The following is a 19,546-nucleotide window of genomic DNA, read 5'->3' on the forward strand; positions in this document are numbered from 1 at the left end:
TAGGCTAGCTGATGGGACTAAGCCTTTCTATACAAAACAGGAATTGTGGGATCCTACACAGTAAAAGCAGCTCCTACACTGCTCCAGAAACATAGAAGGTGTCCTTTAATCTTCTATGCGGACAAGTGGGGGGGGGGGCTTCAATAAACAGAGTTCTCCTTGCATTTATATTTACGTCTTTCTGATGTCTCTTTGTTCTCTAGAATCCAAACATTAATCTTAGACTTCTATCATCTCCTTACGTGGCCCATCGCTTTTGGTTTTTCATTGGTCTTTAGCTTTTAGTAGTGGATCACTTTGCTGCCAGGTTCTGGCCAGGCTATTGGGGGATGGAGCAGGGCTTCCTCTTAATTCACACTGCAATGGCAGTCTCCCTACCCTTGTCTGTATACATTATCTCAACTATTTCAATATATTGCTATACTGAACTTTAATGTATTCTACAAACCTGGCCTGGGTTCTGTCTTCCCTACTGAAGTAATTTGCAGCCTGTAATGAGGAACTTCTGCATAGCTGAAATTTCCCTGTGCTGAGGTAACAGAAAAGGCAACTATGTTTAGGACAACCTGTTTACCAATTGTGCAAATAGTCTTTTTTTTTTGCCCTAGCCACAGGCTGTTTCAGCATTCTTGTGTGACTAAAACAACATGCCACCTTACACTAAACACAGTACATTTATGGTAGAATTCTTAATGCTTTGGTATTCTGCTTGCTGAAGTTTATGAATGAGTGCACACATTCTTCAGTGGAGCTGTTCATCTAGGAATGTAACCCTACAATTCAGGGCAAACAGTGCCATTGACAGAATCTTCTAAGACAAAGAAAAAGCAAGCAGTGCAAGTTGTGTTGCCTTCCCCTCCTGTATGTTTGGTTGGTCATGCGTGCTCAGTGCCTTGTAGTTGGGATGTCTTTGCACCTTTAGGGGAAGACCCCACTCCCACCCTACAGCTACAGTGGAGAAGGGCTTGAACATGACTGAAAACTCTGACTCCCTAATTCTTTATATGCAGGAGGCAGGCACAGATTACCCAATGGTAATGCACTCTGTGTATTTGCAGGATCAACCACTCTCAGCTGCTCATATTCAACCAGTTTATAGTTGCACGTTCATCTATGTGTATAAACCTACCAAATTTACCTGTACCCTTTCCAAGTAGAATTCTGGTCATATTAACCTGGGATGGGGAACCCTTTTCTACAATGAGACCTGCATTTCTTAATGGTGGTGATGAGCAGGATACCCTACTCCCCTTTGCTACCCAAATGCAATTAAATAGCAGTGTGTGCCCCCTGGTGTATTTTATATGATCAAAAGGTTTCCAGAAATAACTAACCTTAAAGTTGCATAGGCTGGGGAATCCCCAAGGTCATTAGAAACTTACTGGGGGGGAGGGAGAAGAGAAGAGCTTCAGTCAGGTGACTGGAAATGGCAGCTGGGCTTCCCTGAATCAGCTGTGTACTCTACTGCTATTCCCAGGTAATGTTCTGGCTCCTGAAAGTGCTGTGTATTTCATGGACTGGTGGGAAAGCCCACTACCCTTAAGCAACTGCCCTACATAACATGAGTATTCTCCTTAATCCGTTCCCCCCAAAAATTCATAGATTCAGTGCCAAACTGTCAGGAGCATCTCGTGCAAGACAAGTTGGTCTAGAAACCACTTCCTTAGCCAGTTCAGCTGCTGCAATATCCTCTGCATCTAATCTACAATCCATTTAGTCTTCTGCCTCTATTTTGGCATGGTTGTTCTATTCACAATCCCCCCCCCCCCCGGATTTCTAGTGGTGCCGCAAATGTGATTTACCTCAATCATTCTCCAGCCCCTTGTGCTATCCCTCCCCCAATTCCTGCATTATTTTGCCTGAGTTAGAAACACCAGGATCTATAATACCCATGCTGTTTATGATGGTACTGAGAGTTAGTAACTCCCTATGATCTGCAGAAGAGGAGCTGGCTGGGCAACAGTTTTCTCTACTGACAATTATATCTTTATTTCTTCATAATTCTTGGGAAATATGGTTGGTTGGTTTGCTTGACAGTTGGGCCATAGGCTTGGTCCTGGAGCGTGGGGGATGTTAAGGGAGTCTAGCGGACCCCGTGGGCTGGCTTTGGTAGGATGGTAGCCAGAACAATGTCCACCATGAAGGCAGGTAGGTAAGTGGCTGGCAGCCACACAAACTTGGCATCCCAACCTGCACTATAGCGGGAGCGAGGGTATTTGGCTTGAAGTGCATGCTCCATGCAGGTGGTCACTTTGCTGAGATCTGGGTCACAGGTGTTCAAGACGAACTTCATAATTTTCAGGTCTGTGAACGGAGAGATATTTCAGTCATCAAAAAAACCTATACTTTATGAACTGCCCACCTATCTTTGCCGGTACTGAGATGCCCTATACATAAGGTTACTGCAGTGAAGGAGATTTCTCACCTGCTTTGGAGAGACAGTGCACCCATCCCTATTACTGCCACCTATCGACCAAGAGTGGGGAACCTTTGATCCTCCAGATGTTGCTGAACTACAATTGCCATCTTTCTCCAGCAAGCATGGCCATCGGCCAGTCCAGCAACATCTGCAGGACCAAAAATTCCCTATACCTGTCTTCAACCTAGTACTCTGGAATAAAATCTCTAAGTTTTCATGGTGATACACAAAACACTCAAAGAGGATCAAAAGTTCAAAGTGTAAAATGAGGGGGGAAATCCAGACCCCTGTTGGACTTTTTTCTGTCAGTGGTCTCATAACTTGTTGAAATTAATAAATCGGCCATGTTCACAAGAGTTCCTGTAATCCTACTATGGCCCATACTCTGACCTTCATCTTCTGCAGTTTAAAAGTTTTAAAAAAAACCTCTCTGATTTTTAATTAGAGAAATTTAACATTGGATACTACTACAATGTCGGGCATGCCCAGTAAGAACCATCAGTGTTCTAAAAGCCAGACTTGCAGCTCTTTGGCTTGGCTAATTGGGGGCACACCCATGCCAGACCTTTATTTTACTTTAGACAGCCATGGCTTCCCCCAAAGAATCCTGGGAAGTGTAGTTTGTGAAGGGTGCTGAGAGTTGTTAGGAGACTCCTATTCCAATGACAGAGCTCCAATGGCCAGAGTGGCATAACAGTCTGCCCCTCTTCTGGGGATTGTAACTCTGTGAGGGGAACAGGACTCTTCTAGCAATTCTCAGCATCCTTCACAAACTACATTTCCCAGGATTTTTTGGGGGAAGCCATGACTGTCTAAAGTGAAATAAAGGTCTGGTGTGGATGTGGCCTGGGACAGCTTTGGTTTAAATTTGGGTGGAAGGCTACATGTGCCCGCAGTAGAATAAAAAGGTGGGGGAAACCCTGAAAAACAATGATACTGCTCACAATTTTTTCCTTTTGGAAAGGAGAGGGGCTTTCCCTCTCCCCAGTGCCCACCCACCCAATCTTCTCCTCTCCCCTTCCCCTCCTGCTCCCCCAAGTCAGTTTCACCAATCCTAAGCATGATTGTACAGGAGTAAATCCCACTGAACTCAAAAAGAATGCAAATGATCAAACCTGCCCTTCACTCCTCCTCCCTCTTATCCATTCCCTTTTGCTCCTTCCCCCTCCCCTTCCAATCCCCTCCCCCTCCTTCCCTCTTCTGTCCTCTCCTCCTCCTCCTCCATGGTCAATTTTACCCATTCTAAGCATGATTGCACAGGAGTAAATCCCATTGAACTCATTAAGCATGCAAATGATCAAACTTGTCTTTCCCTCTCTCTCCCCCTCTGTCCTCTCCTTCCTGCTATCTCCTTTCCCTCTTCTCTTCCTCCTCCCTTCTTCCTCCCCTCCCCTTTTCTTTCTTCCTCCTCCCCTGCCCACTTCATCCCTCCCTCCCCCATGTCAGTTTCACCTATCCTAAGCATGATTGCATGGGAATAAATCTCACTCAATTCAATAAACATGCAAATGATTGATCCATTCTCAGCAAACTTGCCCAGGATCCCATTTCTTACCTCCCAGATTAAAAAGTAGAGAAATTCAAGAATAGGCAAAAAAAAACCTTGCAGTGTAAGAACATACCTATAGCCAACAGGTATTTCCATCAAACTTTAAAAAGCAAGGAAATTGGGCAGCTATAGTGAATGCACCAGGAGAGCAGGAGACCTGACCTCCTCTCTGAGATATTGGACTGCCCTACAAATTGGTCAAAATGCAAACACAATTTGGGTTGGTCTTTCACAATCCAATCCACTTGCTGTGTAGCTTGGAAGAATTTGGTAACGTGCCTCTGAGCATATGGTGAGTGGTGGCAACACCTGCAATCAGCCCACAGCACAGAAACAAGACATGAGCTGTACTGATCTTGTTTTAGCAGGGAGGAAGCAACCATATTAAGACAGTTGATATTGTTCAAATAGTCACTTTACATATGTTTGATTTACTTTGTAATTTTAGTGAAGTTTCTTATAGTAAATCATTTTCTTTTGTTTCTGGCAATATGTGAAGTACAACACTTTGCATAATTTACACTAAAAAGACTCCAAAAACAATTGTGGAATAATGGCACTGACTATTCTGCAGAATAGTTTCCAATGGACATGAGGAGTGTCTCAGCACAAGATAAAGTAGTGGGAGATGAAATATCTTCTAGCTAATTTCTAAGTGTGCTAAATGTTTTTAATTGAACATGCCCATCATTCTGTAAGTGGAGTGGTTTAAGCATAGCAGGCTGAACACATGCATCGTGGGCAGACCAAGTTTGTTTTTTCCAACAGCTAGATTCATTGCTTAAGTAGCAACATATTGTAATCAGTCTGATTTTTACATCAAAATGCAGTTTCAGATTCAACTGTTAATGCATCCAAAAGAGAAGTAGAACATAGCCTCCAGTTTGAAACACAAAAGGTTGTCTTCACCATCGTATGACACTGACTTCTAAAAAGGCTTTGAAATTAATAAAAATAAATATAACAGATTTCTAGGATGAATAATGAGAGAAATATAATTTCCTATGTTAGATTCTCTGTAGAAACATTAGTAACACAGGAAAGAAGCAAAGTAATAAGAACACCAACAAACATACACAAATATAATTCTCTACTTTTGGAGATGGCAGGTGTTGCCACCACTCACCATATGCTCAGAGGCACATGTTACCAAATTCTTCCAAGATACACAGCAAGTGGATTAGACTGTGAAAGAACAACCCAAATTGTGTTTGAATTCTGACAAATTTGTAGGGCAGTCCAATATCTCAGAGAGGAGGTCAGGTCTCCTGCTCCCCTGGTGCATTCACTATAGCTGCCCAATTTCCCTGCTTTTTAAAGTTTGATAGAAATATCTGTTGGCTATAGGTACATTCTTAAACTGCAAGGGGTTTTTGCCTATTTGTGAATGTAACATGATAGGTCTTCAAGTACTTTGATTATTACTTTTGGGACATGCCGTCAACACCTCTCCCTCCCCTGTAGCCAGGGCCAGCCCCAGGCATGCCAGGGCCTTTGGGCACCAGCTTGCCCCGGGCCCCAGGATGTGTACATGCATGCACATGTGCAGCCTCACACATGCCCCACCTACCTGTCTCCTGTCTTTTGCGGCTATGTGGGCTGTGCGCACAGCACTACCATTAACCAAGATGGCAGCCAAGGTTTCCCTAAGGGGCTGAAGCCTCCGCCACCATCTTGAGTGCTACGAGCATGCCTCTCTGCCATTAGCCAAGATGGCAGCAGGGGCATCAGCACCTTAGGGAAACCTTGGCTGCCATCTTGGTTAACGGTAGCGCTGCGCATGCACTGCACACAGCTGCAAAAGAAGTCAGCAGAGAAAGGTAAGTGGAGCAAGGGAATGGCGGGCGGCTCAGAAGCTCCATGGATTGTGGAAGGGGAGTGGAGGGGCTCCTCAGGGGCCATTGTAGCCCCAGGGGCCCTTGGCCAGGGCTCCACCTAGCCACCCTTTGGAGCCGGCCCTGCCTGTAGCAGTTGGTTTCCCCTAATCTCATGCTAATAACTGTACTTACAATAAGCAGTTCCAAAAATGCTTGAGGCTTTTGAACGCCAGTTATGAAACTGGTTGATGTCCACATCCCTGAGCTGCCCAGCTCCAGCCTCCGAAGGTGAAAGACTTACTAGAGCTTACAGAATACATCTCTTCCTATCTACCCATCAAGCACATTTGAAGCTGTGTGTGCCAAGCCATTACCACCAAAGTAGGGAGGAAGCCCTGTAAACACCAACAGTCCCAACAGACTATAGTGTGGGGCTAAGGCCACAATGATAGTGCATCCCTATCAGTGGCTGGGGCCTGTACCAAAAGATTTAAGTGCATACTTAAAAAATCAAGAAATCATTGTTGGGTTGGGCTGGCTGACGAAAATAAATGTGTAGGTTAAAAAGAAGAAGGTAAAACTGTTGGAATTTGCCACAAGGTTGAAGTAAAAAGATACTAGGGTAGGAAGGGGGAAACTGTGGCCGGCCAAGTGTTATTGGACTCCAACCCCCATCAGTCCGGGCCAGCATAGCTGATGGTCAGGTATCATGGGAGTTGTAGTCCAGCAACAACAGGAGGGACACAGGTTATTCATCCCTATGCTAGGGTTTGAATTAAGTTAGATCCTGTTATTCTATGCCCATTCTGTTCCTTTTATAGAGATACAGCTAATAGCTTTATTTTTCAGAAATCAGTTCTAATCTTCCTTTTCTTCCAGCACTGTGGCTGCTTGGCACTCACACTTTGGAAAGAAGTCTTCACCGTAACTTTGCCGGGTCTTAGGGCTCAATTGGTCCCAGAGTTGCTGTAAGGAGGCCTCTACTGATTCAGGATTGGTCAGAGCAGTCTTGAAGGAGCCTGGCTCGATAATGGAGACCTTTACCCCAAAATGGTACATGTCCCTCCTGAAAGAGAGAGGGTTGATATTTCATACTCCCCATTGCAAGGATTAGAAAAAGACATTCCATCCATACAATCTTTCCACGTCAGCCATTAAACTTTAACACAATAAATTGTACTTGGTTGCCCATTTCTTACATAAAATGCAGGCTCTTTTGTTACTTGTCAAATGTAACTCCAAAGTATGGTAAGCGGTAACTACAACCTGCATCAGGTGATCTTGTATATGTGTCAGCGTGCCTGGGTCTCTTCCACCCTCTGCTGACTGAGCTCCTATGCCTTTAATTCTTGTATAATATCATCAGAGCTTTTCCTATTTCCATTACGGGCAAAACACAACTCTTGAACTTTTGCCCCATCATCCTGTTGTTTGAACACAGGATCACTGCCAGGAAAAAAAAAATTGGCAACCTCATGTGCAGCAAATGCAGAGTGCAATTCACCACCAAAGCAGCTTCCTGTTCCTCTGTTTACATTAACTTTTGTCATGAAATCACATTTTTTTTCTAGATCACTTTCTAAGTTACCACTTAAAATAATTGAAAACTCAAGTGTGATTGTAGTTCTAGAACCTGAAAAAAAAATTGGTTGAAGCTCATCTCTTCTAGTGAGCCTTTTGCTTCCATGTACTGGAATGAATGTAGCAGATACCTACAAGCTGGAGAGAGGATGAAGATGTCTCTTGCACACTTTCATATGTGAACATCTACTTTTAAAAATGTGAATTTGATGTTTGTAAAATGCCAACCGTGTTCTTGGCATTGCCAACTATATACTGTCATGTGATCTCACTCACGCTGTCCATTAGGTTCTGGCATGCCCTAGGGTGGTGATAGACAATGGATGCTAATTAATGGGCAACCAGAGCAGAAGATCATTCCTACCTATTTGGATGGGGTGCCACATTGAGAGTCATCAGATTGCAGGATGGGAAGTGACTGAAACTAGCTTTCTCTAGGCTGAGGGTGTAGGATGAGAACTGATCAGGCAAAACTTGAAAACTGACTTTGTCTGGGCATCTGATTTATAAATTTGGGGTGCAGAATTTATGTTGTGGGGAAGCACAACCTGCAGAAGTGTGAAATATGTAGGGTCGTCACTCATATCCAACATTAGTTATACTCAAAATAGACCCTTTGGAAACAATGGGTATAACTAGGAGACCAGGGTTCAAATCCCCACACAGCCATGAAGCGCACAGGGTGACCTTGGGCCAGTCACTGCCAATGGTAAACCCCCTCTGAATGCTGCTTACCATGAAAACCCTATTCATAGGGTTGCCATAAGTCGGAATCGACTTGAAGGCAGTCCATTATCACTCTGTGCAGAACTTAGTTGGATACAACCCATGCATTCTAGAAGTGGAACACTTTGGGCATGTTTGGCTGTAATACTAAACCATGATTTGGAATGAGCTACAGTGAGCCATTGTTTGTGATCTCCCATAAGAACCCTGTTGGATCAGACCCAAGGACCATCTAGTCTAGTAGTGGCCACCCATATGCCTATGGAAAGCCTGTAAGCAGGACCTGAGTGCAACAGCACTCCCCTCTCCTCCCCTGCAGCTGGAGTAAATTTACTGAGTATTTACTGTCAATTTTCCTTTAAATTTGGCTTTTCATTTAATCTGAACTGAGGACAGTGGTTGATACTAACTATAGTTAGCTTGAACAAGCCAGCTTCATAAACAATGGTTTGAAGTTGGGCTGTTTTGAAACTGGCAATTGATAGTGATAACCCATGAACCTGGGTTCAGATGAATGACAAACTGAGTTTAACAGAAAGTAAATTTTGCCAAAGCCCGCTTTCCAGCTGTGTGGAAAGAGAGGGGAGGGTACAAGTCCAAGGCTTGCTTCAGCTTGTTCATGGAGCACTAAACCATAGTTTAGTTTTACATCTGAATGTGGCCTTTGTGTTTTTTTAAAACTTTTCCAGCTTCCCCAGGCTGAGATGAGGGAGAATCTCTTTTTGATTTTGTCTAAAAACAGGTATGTCCTTTGAAGGCTAACATGGTGAAACCTTGAATGACGTAAGCTGACATTAGTAACTTTAGGATTTCTGAGCTTGAATATTTGATGATAAATTGCAGGGTGAAAAACTGAAGAGGGGAAAAAACACATTTGAATTCATAAGGGAAAATGCATTTATTTAATCAAATAAAGGTTGATACAAAGCTGGGGGGCAGGGAGGGGGAGAGATCAAATACTTAGGCCCTCAGCCCTACAAAGCAACTTACATAAGATTTTCAAATTTACATAGGCCAGCATCAACATTCTAGTTGCTGGATCCACTAGTGCTTGTTTTTGTCCCAGCCATTATTTGAGCTATTGTTCTGTTTTTTAGCTGAGACCTTGCAAGATCGTCATTTGCCAGGTCAGAAGAGCATTAGCCTTTCGAAGGCAAATTACTCATTTCCCATCAGCAAAAGGAACAACAGAAGGTTCCTCCACCTCTGTTAATCTTGCCGCTGGCAAAATCCAGCTTGTAGGAAGAATCTTTATAAAACAGAACAGGAGGTTGAGGCTGAAGGAATAAGGGTACAAGAAAGGGCATTAAAGAAGAAAGGGTGACTGTGTGCATGCCATACATTTAAAAGCATATGGCTTCCCCTAAAGAATCCCTGGGAACTGTAGTTTGCCCCTCACAGACCAACAATTCCCATCACCCTTAAACTGCAGTTCCCAAATTCTTTGAGGGAAGCCATGTGCTTTAAACATATGTGTAGGCAGCTGTGTCTGCTGGGATGAAGGTGGTTTAAGGAGCAAGGTGGGGAGGGAGGGAGGGTAGTACAGTGGTTAGAGTATTGGACTAGAACCTGGGGGACAAGTTCTAATCTCCACTCAGTCATGAAGCTTACTGAGAGACCTTGGGCCAATCACTGAGCTTACCTACCTGACAGGGTTGTTGTGATGGTAAAATGGGAAGGGGTAGAATCCTTGGAGGAACGGTGGGATATAAATGTAAACAAATAAACACACAAACAAGCCAAAAGAATGTGAGAAGACAAGAAAAATGAGGGGAAAGGAACAAAAGAATGTAAGGGTGCAATATATGGGTAGAGGAGCAGAGAAGCCAGTCTGATGTGGGAAAACTGGCAGCATGCAAGTCCCTAAGGGGTGAGCACAAGTAAAGCCCTACTTGCTCTCCTACCTGAGACTGTCGGAGAAGGCCTCAACTGTGTATTTGGAAAGGCAGTAGCCTCCGCCAAAGGTTGAGAGGCGACCACACGTGCTGGAGGTGTTGACGACACGGCCACGTGCCTGCTTGAGCAAAGATAGGAAGGCCAAAGTTACCTCAATCACTCCAAAGGTGTTGACAGCCATTACCTTGCGGTAATCCTCCACATTCATCCATTCTGTGGGGCCAACGGGGTAGGCTACACCTGCATTGTTCACCAGACCAAAGAGCCCTGGAGGGAGAAAATAAGACAGAAAACACCTTGCTTTGTGCAGCACAGTCCGCTGAAGGAGCTTTCCTCATTGAAGTGTTTATGTTTAGGCCTTCAGCGGCATGTGATGGAACTGCAGTAGACATGTGTGTATGTATTAGGGACTCCGTTTGCATGTCAAGCTAAATCCATCAAATTTGCACTTTCTGAAACAATATGAGAGTCAAAACACAGCCATCCTTCAAAATTTGCACTTACTTGAATTTTGCAATGCAGTTTGCCAACCAACCAATGTTTACAAAAATGCATATGGTAGGGGAAAGTGCGCATAAAAATGAATTTATGAGGCAAAATAACATACAAAAATGCATTATATGACAAAAAAGTTCTTGCAAAAATGTGTACACTAGTCAAAATTGCCTACAAAAATGTGTTTATTGGGAGAAATTCACACTAAAATGCTGGAGAATTTTCATGAGGATTTTAAAAAAGAAAGCCATAAATTGCTGCAGAAATGTGGAGAACTGAATTTAAGATTGGAAAAATTAGAGCCTGAGAGAACAGAAATTGACACATTTTCCCATCCCTAGTATGTATGCATCTGCATGCCTCTCCCTCTCTCTCCCCCCTATCCCCTCTCTTCCCTCACCCCCATTCAACTGATATTGTAGAACATGGAATCAGCATTCCTCTGCTTTTCACTGACAGCATTCCCAGTACAGTGACAGGATCGTGGAAGATGTCACACAAAGCTGCCTTATATTGAGCCAGATCATTGCCCCATCGTACCTAGTACAGTGCACTCTGATTGCCAGCAGCTCTCCCAAGATTTCAGGCAAAGGTCTTCCAACCCGTTTAATCGATGATACCAAAGACTGAGCCTGGGATGTTATATATATGTAAAGCTTTGTTATGGGGGGCAGGGATGTTCTTATAGTCTTATAGTCAAACCAAGAAAACTCACGTTTAAGGCTATGCATGTCTGCCTCAGTTTCTCACCTGTAAAATGGATATAATTGTGACCTATGTTGGGATCACAATAAAGGGAGTAAAGCATTCTGCAAATTAAAACTAGTAATAATAAACTGTGGTTTCAACTTTAATGCAGGCTCTACGGTTGAGTACATGCTTTGCGCGCAGAGAGACCCAGGTTCAGTCACTAGCATATCCAGGTAGGGCTGGGAAAGACTCCACTCTGAACCTATGGAGAGCCAGTCAGTACCAGTCAGTGTTGACAGCATTGAGCTAGATGGAGCAATGGTCCAACTCAGTATAAGGCAGCTTCTTAAGTTCTGCAGCAGCAAAACAGCGATTGTACGTGCACGTGTTGCTGTCTTAATAATTCTTGGGCACGTTGGTGTACAGTCAGTTAAGCTGCCCTGTGTTTTTGAGCACTGCAGGCAAAGCTCTGCTCTGTATTAGCATTCTGTGCCAAGACAATCCAAATTTTTGCATCAAGGAAAGTTGGATTCTGTAATTTGCACATATTATGCAAATTAAACCATTTCTTTTGCTTTTGTATAATTTATTGTCCGTTTTTATTTTACTGTTTTGCACAGTTTGTTCTGGTTCTGCTATAGTAATGAGGAAAGGCAAAGAGTGATGCAGGTCATTGAAGCCCTCCTAGACAGACTAATGGAAATCTAGGGCAGTTGACTTAGATCAAGTGGATTCAGGGTCAAATCCCCATCAAACTCAAAGGCTGGCCTTGCGCCAATCACTCTTTGGGCCTAACTGACATCACAGGGTTGTTCTGTGAGGGATAAATGCAGGGGGAGGGAATGATTGTCTGTGGTGCTCTGAGCTTGAAGAAAAGGTAGGAGAAAAATAGAATAAAACAAAATCGTATGAAGTGACCATTCTGGCTTCTGAAGTTTAAAAATAATTAGCCACACTTTCAAGCATATCTCTACGGCCATATGGGCTAGACATCTGCTTCATTTTAAAAATGAAAGCTGAAATTTCAGGAAGCCAACATCCAGACCTCCATTCTCCCCTTTTCTCCTGCAGAAGCACAACATACATGCAGCCCTGACTCCAGCCCTTCTCCCTGCATCCCACTGAGACTCACCTTTTTCCCCCACTTCGGCCCTCACCCACTCCACGGCTTTGCGGATGCTCTCAGAGTTGGTGACATCAAGCAAGGTGGTGCGCAGGTTTGGCGAGCTGGCCCGCTGCAGGTTATCAACTCCTTTCTGAGTGAGGCAACTTGCCAGCACCTGGAAGCCCTTCTTGTCAAGCCGCTTGGCCAGCATGTTCCCAAAACCTGTGTCACAGCCTGTGATGAAAACATACTTATCCTTAAAGGAGCTTAGAGTTTGCCGGTCACGGAAGAACCAGACGATAATCCAGAGGACACTGAAGAGCAGCACATAGCAGCACCACATAGCAGAGTCTCACTGAAGGCCTGCAGGGTAAGGGGAGATAGGCAAGGTGGGCTAAGAACAACACTTCTGCCTGTCATCTCGAACTACGGAACACTGATTTTGCGTAAAAGTGAAGAAGGAATCCCTCTGTTTTAATCACTCTAGTACTGTGTTGGGGAACCTCTGGCCCTCCAGATGTTGCTGGACTACAACTCCCATCATCCCAGAGACCTTTGGCTATGCTGCCTGTGGCTGATGGGAGTTGGAGTACAACATAGACCTGGAAGGCCACAGATTCTCCATCCCTGCAAATCACTAGGCTTCTGGATTGACAATAAAAGCCAGTGATAACATAAACATTCCAGTTATATTCTTCTAGTGTGCTGGTATCTAAGCAGTCATGTTTACTTCTTTACCCTGGCCTTTCCACTAGCTATTTTGCTTAATAAAAAAAATCATCCCTGCAAGGGCTAAAGATGTGATTAATGTCCCATCTGGTTTAGCTCTGGATTGGTCCACCTTATGCCTGCAAGCCACACAGGAGCAGTGCTTGTCTCTGTGCTAACTGCTGACATTCCCACCGTACTAGCACAGGGATGGGGAACCTGTGGCCCTTCAAATGTTGTTGAATTCCAGCTCCCATTATCCCCAGCCAGTACGGTCAATGGACAGGGATGATGGGAGTTATGGTCTAGCAACTTCTGGGGGGGGTGTTCATAAGTTCCCCACCCCTGAACTAGGAGGATCCATGCAGGTGGCAAAGTCCCCAGTCACCAGTGATGCAAACCCCCAATGCTTGTTGGTATTTCTTCCCTGATGTATGCCTCTCTCCAGCCCAACCCCCGCTGCCTCCCTTTTCTGGTTTAGCATGAGCCCATGTTGGATGTGAACATCTAGTTCTAGTGTCCTGTACACAAGACAGATGATAGAATCTGAACTGCCTTACAAAGAGAGGGAGAACCTAGAAGCCTCAGCAGAGTGAAAGATCAGGAAATCTGCAACTTGCAGTGCCCCCATGAGGAGATGGGAAGAGGGAAGAACGCCACTCTTATTTTTACTTTCATCCCTACATCATGGTCTGTGGTAGGTTCAAATGAGCTTTTCCCAAAGTTACTGCTCTTGTCTTTTCCACTAATGGGAGAATTTGGCAGTGCAGTCCAAACCAATAAAATAGTGTGGGAGATTTATCTTGGTTATTGTCACAATGTGTGATGGATGTACGTTAAATTTATGGTGTGGATCTCATATTTTGTTGTTGTGTGCCCTAAAGTCAATCATGACTTATGGCGACTCTATGAATCAGTGACCTCCAATAGCACCTTTCGTGAACCACCCTGTTCAGATCTTGTAAGTTCAGCTCTGTGGCTTCCTTTATGGAATCAATCCATCTCTTGTTTGGCCTTCTACTTTTCTACTCCCTTCTGTTTTCCCCAACATTGTCTTTTCTAATGAATCATGTCTTTTCTAATGAATCATGTCTTCTCATGATGTGTCCAAAGTATGATAACCTCTGTTTCATCATTTTAGCTTCTAGTGATAGTTCTGGTTTAATTTGTTCTAACAACCAATTATTTGTCTTTTTCGCAGTCCATGGTATGCACAAAGCTCTCCTCCAACACCACATTTCAAATGAGTGGATTTTTCTCTTATCCGCTTTTTTCACTGTCCGACTTTCACATCCATACATAGAGATTGGGAATACCATGGCCTGAATGATCCTGACTTTAGTGTTCAGTGATACATCTTTGCATTTGAGGACCTTTTCTAGTTCTCTCATAGCTGCCCTGCCCAGTCCTAGCCTCCTTCTGATTTCTTGACTATTGTTTCCATTTTGGTTAATGACTGTGCCGAGATATTGATAATCCTTGACAAGTTCAATGTCCTCGTTGTCAACTTTAAAGTTACATAAATCTTCTGTTGTCATTACTTTAGTCTTCTTGATGTTCAGCTGTAGTCCTGCTTTTGTGCTTTCCTCTTTAACTTTCATCAGCGTTCGTTTTAAATCATTACTGGTTTCTGCTAGTAGTATGGTATCATCTGCATATTTTAAATTATTGATCATTCTCCCTCCAATTTTCACACCTCTATCTTGGTCCAATCCCGCTTTCCGTATGATGTTCTGCATATAGATTAAACAAGCAGGGTGATAAAATACACCCGTCTCACACCCTTTCCGATTGGGAATCAATCAGTTTCTCCATATTCTGTCCCTACAGTGACATCAAGTGAGGGATGTACATTTCACTCTACCACCTCATTCTACTGCACATGTAGACCAGGCCAAATATTTATAGACACATTTCCTCCCAGTCATGAGAGACACTTTGCAGTCACCTTATGGCACCCCTCTACACAAATAGAAAGGCATGGGGGGAAATCAGAAAAACTGGAAAAAACCATCCTGGGGGTTTGGGAAAAATGGGGGGAAGGTCCCACCACCACCACATTTTTCCATGTTTTTTTCTTCTGGGCCTTCGCATCTCTACACACAACTAGGTCTTCTGCATATACTTGGATTATAATTCAACATAGTATTGAAGAGAAGGGAAGAATGTGACTGACGCTGGCTCATGAAAGCTTATCTGAACACAGTTCCCCCTCTTGATTTTGCCAGAGTGAATGTACAGCTATCAGCCTGCAATCAGACTGCATGCAGAACTGGGATGCCAGTAGTTCTTCACCTCAAGACAAGTGTGAAGACCTCACCAGATGAAAAACAAAATTGTGTGAATCAGGCTTAGGGCAAAATAACTCAGGTTCAGTTAAAGTCACACAGTGGCTGGACACAGAACTCACGATTTCAAGTATAAAGGTTTTAAAGCATTCTGCAACCAGCTGTGTTCTCATCTTCCAGAGTTGGAGCTTAGGAGCCTGAATTCCTCACTCTGCTTTTGTCTTGCACATGCAATTTCAGCTCCCTCAAGCAGAGGACAGCTCCTACTTGCAGTACACCAAAGCAGAAAAAAAACCTTTATTCTAGTCAAGACCACATTCAGGTCTCAGCTCTGACCATGACTCCTCCAGCTTTCCCCACTGCAAAATGGGCTAGCTATCCATCTTGACGCTCGCAGGGTTGTTGTTGTTGTTTTAAAAAAACAAAGTTCCTGGAGCTAGACCCACTGCAATGCCAGTCCACCCCCAGGCCCCCCTTACCTTCTCACCAGATGCAGCTATTGATAAATTTAGCAGACACTAGCAGAAAAAGCGACAGCTAGTTTCTGCTGTAGCTAGGACTCCTTGCCCCACTTGGTTTCTGCTGCATAGAGCGGACAAGAATTCTGCTCCTAGGCAAAGTCCATGAGGGCGAGAAGCCAGAGCCCTCCCCAGCCAGCTCCCTGATAAGACGCCCAGGGTCAGGGACACAGCCCAGCATTAACTCTTGGTGCAGCTACAAGGAAATCTGCCTGATCAGCCTCCTCCATTCATCTAAATTCCAGTTAAATCTCTCAGGACTTTGAGTGTGTATTGAGGAATCAGACAAAGATTAGACTAAAGGGTTGGGCTGTGATTCAGAAACGGTTGTGTAGGATTAAAGACAAAAGAGCTGCATTTCCTTGAATGCTGTCCCATGCAACAGAGCTAGCTAATGCTAGGTGAACTGGGATGATGCTGATGGTTAATATTATTTACATAACATTGTTGCTCTTAAGAGGAGCCCAGGGCAGTGCACAACATAAAACATACAATCAATAATTAAAACATCTAAAAATTAAAATTCTAAAATCAGTATATCAAAGCAGCATAGCAAATCCCAAAGCCAATTTATATCCCAAATATCTAGGCAAACAAATATGTTTTAAATTGGTATCTAAATAGTGATAGTGCAGGAAACAACCACACTTCCTTGGGAGAGAGGGAGTTTCATCATGAGGGAGCCACCACTGAAAAGGCCTTGTCTCAGACCACTCCACAGACCATGTTGTAGGATCACAAGTAGGGCCTGCCCTACCAATCTCAGAGCACAGGTCAGTAGGTATTGGGGGAAACACTAAAGGCAAGCTGTTAGTTAGGAAATCAGAAAAGAATAATTTGTTTTCTAATTATTTATTCATGGCCATCCTTCTTCCAAGGAGCTCTGATAGTGTATATAAGAGATGGAAAACTTGTGGCCCTTTGGATGTTGTTGAAGTACAACTCCAACCATCTCTGTCCTTTAACCACACCAGCAGGGCTGATGAGAACTGGCATTCAAAAACAGGTTATCTCCTACCCCCCACTGGCATATATAGTTTTCCCTCCAACCATTTACCCTCACAAGAAGCCTGTGAGCTAGGTGTGGCTGAGCAACAGACTGACTGACCCAAGGTCACCCAGTGAGTTTCACAGCTGAGTAAGGATTTGAACCTGGATCTACCCAATACTAGTCCAACACTAACTTACTATCCACCAGCCATACATCCAGCTACCTCAAGGTGGTGCACATGGTTCTCCCCCTCTTCATTTTTTCATCACTTAACCTCATCCACTGTTAACCACTACCCCAGGGGTAGTCAACATGGTGCCCTCCAGATGTTGCTAGACAACTACTCCCATCACCCTCACTATTGGCCATGCTAGTTAGGGCTGATGGGAATTGGGAGCTTGGTGGGTACCACATTGGCTACCCCTGAACTACACCATGCTTATTAAGGAGGCCCATTAATTATTAGGTATGCAAGGAGAACAGTGGAAGCAACAGTTCTCAAAAACTAATTATGCAGCCACGAGAGTGGCTGTCTATGATAGCCAGCATGGATTTTTCACATTCCGCAATGTTAAATTGAAAATACTCCCATGCCATTCTGCTGCTTTCCATAAGCTCATTTCAAAACAAAACCTTACAAAACTTATAGGCCTGAACTCAGAAATGCTTGCTTTAACAACCCTTGTAAGTTTTCATGACGATACACAAAACACTAAGAGAGAATCAAGAGTTCAAAGTGTAAAACAAGAGGGGGGAAATCCAGACCCTTCTTGGACTTTTTGTGTCAGTGGTCCCTAATGTGTTGAAATTAATTAAAAATCAGCCACAGAGTACTTGTACTCCTATTACTGACCTTGCCCCATACTCTGGCCTTCATCTTCTGCAGTTTGAAAAATGCATGGCTAATTTTTAATTAATTTAAGAAATTTAACATGGAAGTCAAAGATAAGCATGGGCATGCTCAGTAAGAACCAACTGTCAGTGTTCTAAAACCCAGACTCACAGCTGTTTGGCTTGGCTAATCAGGGGGTCACACCCATGCCAGACATTTATTTCACTTTTGACAGTCATAGCTTTCTCCAAAGGATCCTGGGAAGTGTAGTTTGTGCAGGGTGCTGAGAGTTGATAGGAGACTCCTATTTCCCCGACACAGCTCCAGTGGCCAGAGTGGTTTAACAGCCAGCCCCTTTTCTGGGTAAATAAATCAAACATATTTAAAGTGACTATCTGAACAATATAAACTGTCTTAATATGGTTCCTTCCTCCCCGCTAGATCAGCACAGCACATATCTTGTTTCTGTTATTTGGGCTGATACACAGGAAGTGGATTGGACTGTGAAAGACCAACCTAAACTGTGTTTGCATTTTTACAAATTTATAGGGCAGTACAATATCTCAGAGGAGGTCAGGTCCCCTGGTGCATTTACTATAGCTGCCCAATTTCCCTGCTTTTTAAAGTTTGATGGAAATATCTGTTGGCTAAAGGTACTTTCTTAAACCGCAAGGGTTTTTTGCCTATTTGTAAATTAAGGATTTTGTACTTCAAGAACAGAGGGAAAGAGACCTTTAAAAAATAAAGTAAAACAGCCCCTTTATTAATAGAGCAGCTCATCACAAAATTCAAGTTTTATTTGGGCTTGTTTACCACCCTTGGATCCTATGGTATGAAGAGCAGTCTAAATAAAAGTTCAGAACTGTCCAGCTATAATTTCTGTGAGCAGTGAGCTCAAATTCTTCATATATTACAACCCCTGTTGGTGGAAAGGATGTCCTCCCCACCTCTGCATGTACTGAGAGCTAAAGTGGGAGAAGGAACAGGATACAGGCTTACAGGCAGCAGATGCCCGTGCAGTATGAAGGAAAACCCTCTTTTGTTTGTAAAAAAAGCACTCTCCCAACAACCAGTAGGGACAATAGTAAGTTCAGTACCTTCCATCTCCTAAGTCTGCTCACATGCTTTTACCAGCGTGCTTTAAGTTTTTTATGGATACAGTGCCCAAGTATTTTAGACTATTTTCCTCATAAATGAAGGACTACTTTTTGTAAAACGTTAAAGGGAGATGTATGCAAGGACAAGCCCTCACCAAGTTGGCTGTTAAGCAGGTGGGAAACAAGGGGCTTGCTTCTATTTAGCCTGGGGGCTAAGGAAGAGAAGGGGTTGGTCTCAGAGGTGCACCTTCAAGCATGTGTTTTCCAATCCCAGTTGCACCCTACCCACCCAAGTGAATGCTTTCAAACTGCAAGGGGAAAAACACAACTACAGAGAAGAAGAAAGAATAAAGTTGGCCTTGACCAGTCTCAGCCCAATTCTACCCATGGAATCTTAAATTTAATCTGTGAGGAAGCATCCCCTGCCACAGCTTAAACACCTCCAGGTAAATCAGATATGCTTTCAAAATTTATTTAAAGGTAATTTATACCCACTTTTCCTTACAATAGATCAAGTGTCCATCTCCACTACAACCATTGTCAACCTGTGCTTGCCTAACATCTGCTGTGAAGGCCCTGCTGAAAGTTCCATCTGTAACCAAAACATTTTGTGGCGATTTGTAGCATGGCCTTCTTGGGTATGGCACCCCACTTATGTCAATCCCTCATATTAGAAATAATTTTGTCCGCCTTTTTGACTTCAATTAAAAGGCATAGTTGTTTTGCATGGCCTTTTGAGGACTGGAGAGACGGCTGGCCAGTTCCTGTAATGTTATGATTTTATGCTGTATATTACTGTATCCTTTGTATAGCTCCCCAAGAATTTTGGTTGAA

The 19,546-nt window shown here is 43.6% G+C and overlaps 1 protein-coding gene across 1 annotated transcript; it reads right to left on the reverse strand.

Annotated features, from left to right (window-relative positions):
- Positions 1-1,963: 1,963 nt before the first annotated feature.
- On the reverse strand, positions 1,964-15,888 carry RDH5 (retinol dehydrogenase 5). The gene is made up of 5 exons (XM_061615388.1): positions 15,754-15,888; positions 12,306-12,641; positions 9,997-10,255; positions 6,688-6,851; positions 1,964-2,304 (listed from the first exon to the last, which is right to left on the reverse strand). Exons 2-5 carry the CDS (start codon positions 12,619-12,621, stop codon positions 2,084-2,086), a joined length of 960 nt encoding a protein of 319 aa, XP_061471372.1. The 5' UTR covers positions 12,622-12,641; positions 15,754-15,888; the 3' UTR covers positions 1,964-2,083.
- Positions 15,889-19,546: the final 3,658 nt, after the last annotated feature.

This window comes from Rhineura floridana, chromosome 3 (genome assembly GCF_030035675.1).
Source record: "Rhineura floridana isolate rRhiFlo1 chromosome 3, rRhiFlo1.hap2, whole genome shotgun sequence".
NCBI lineage: Eukaryota > Metazoa > Chordata > Lepidosauria > Squamata > Rhineuridae > Rhineura > Rhineura floridana.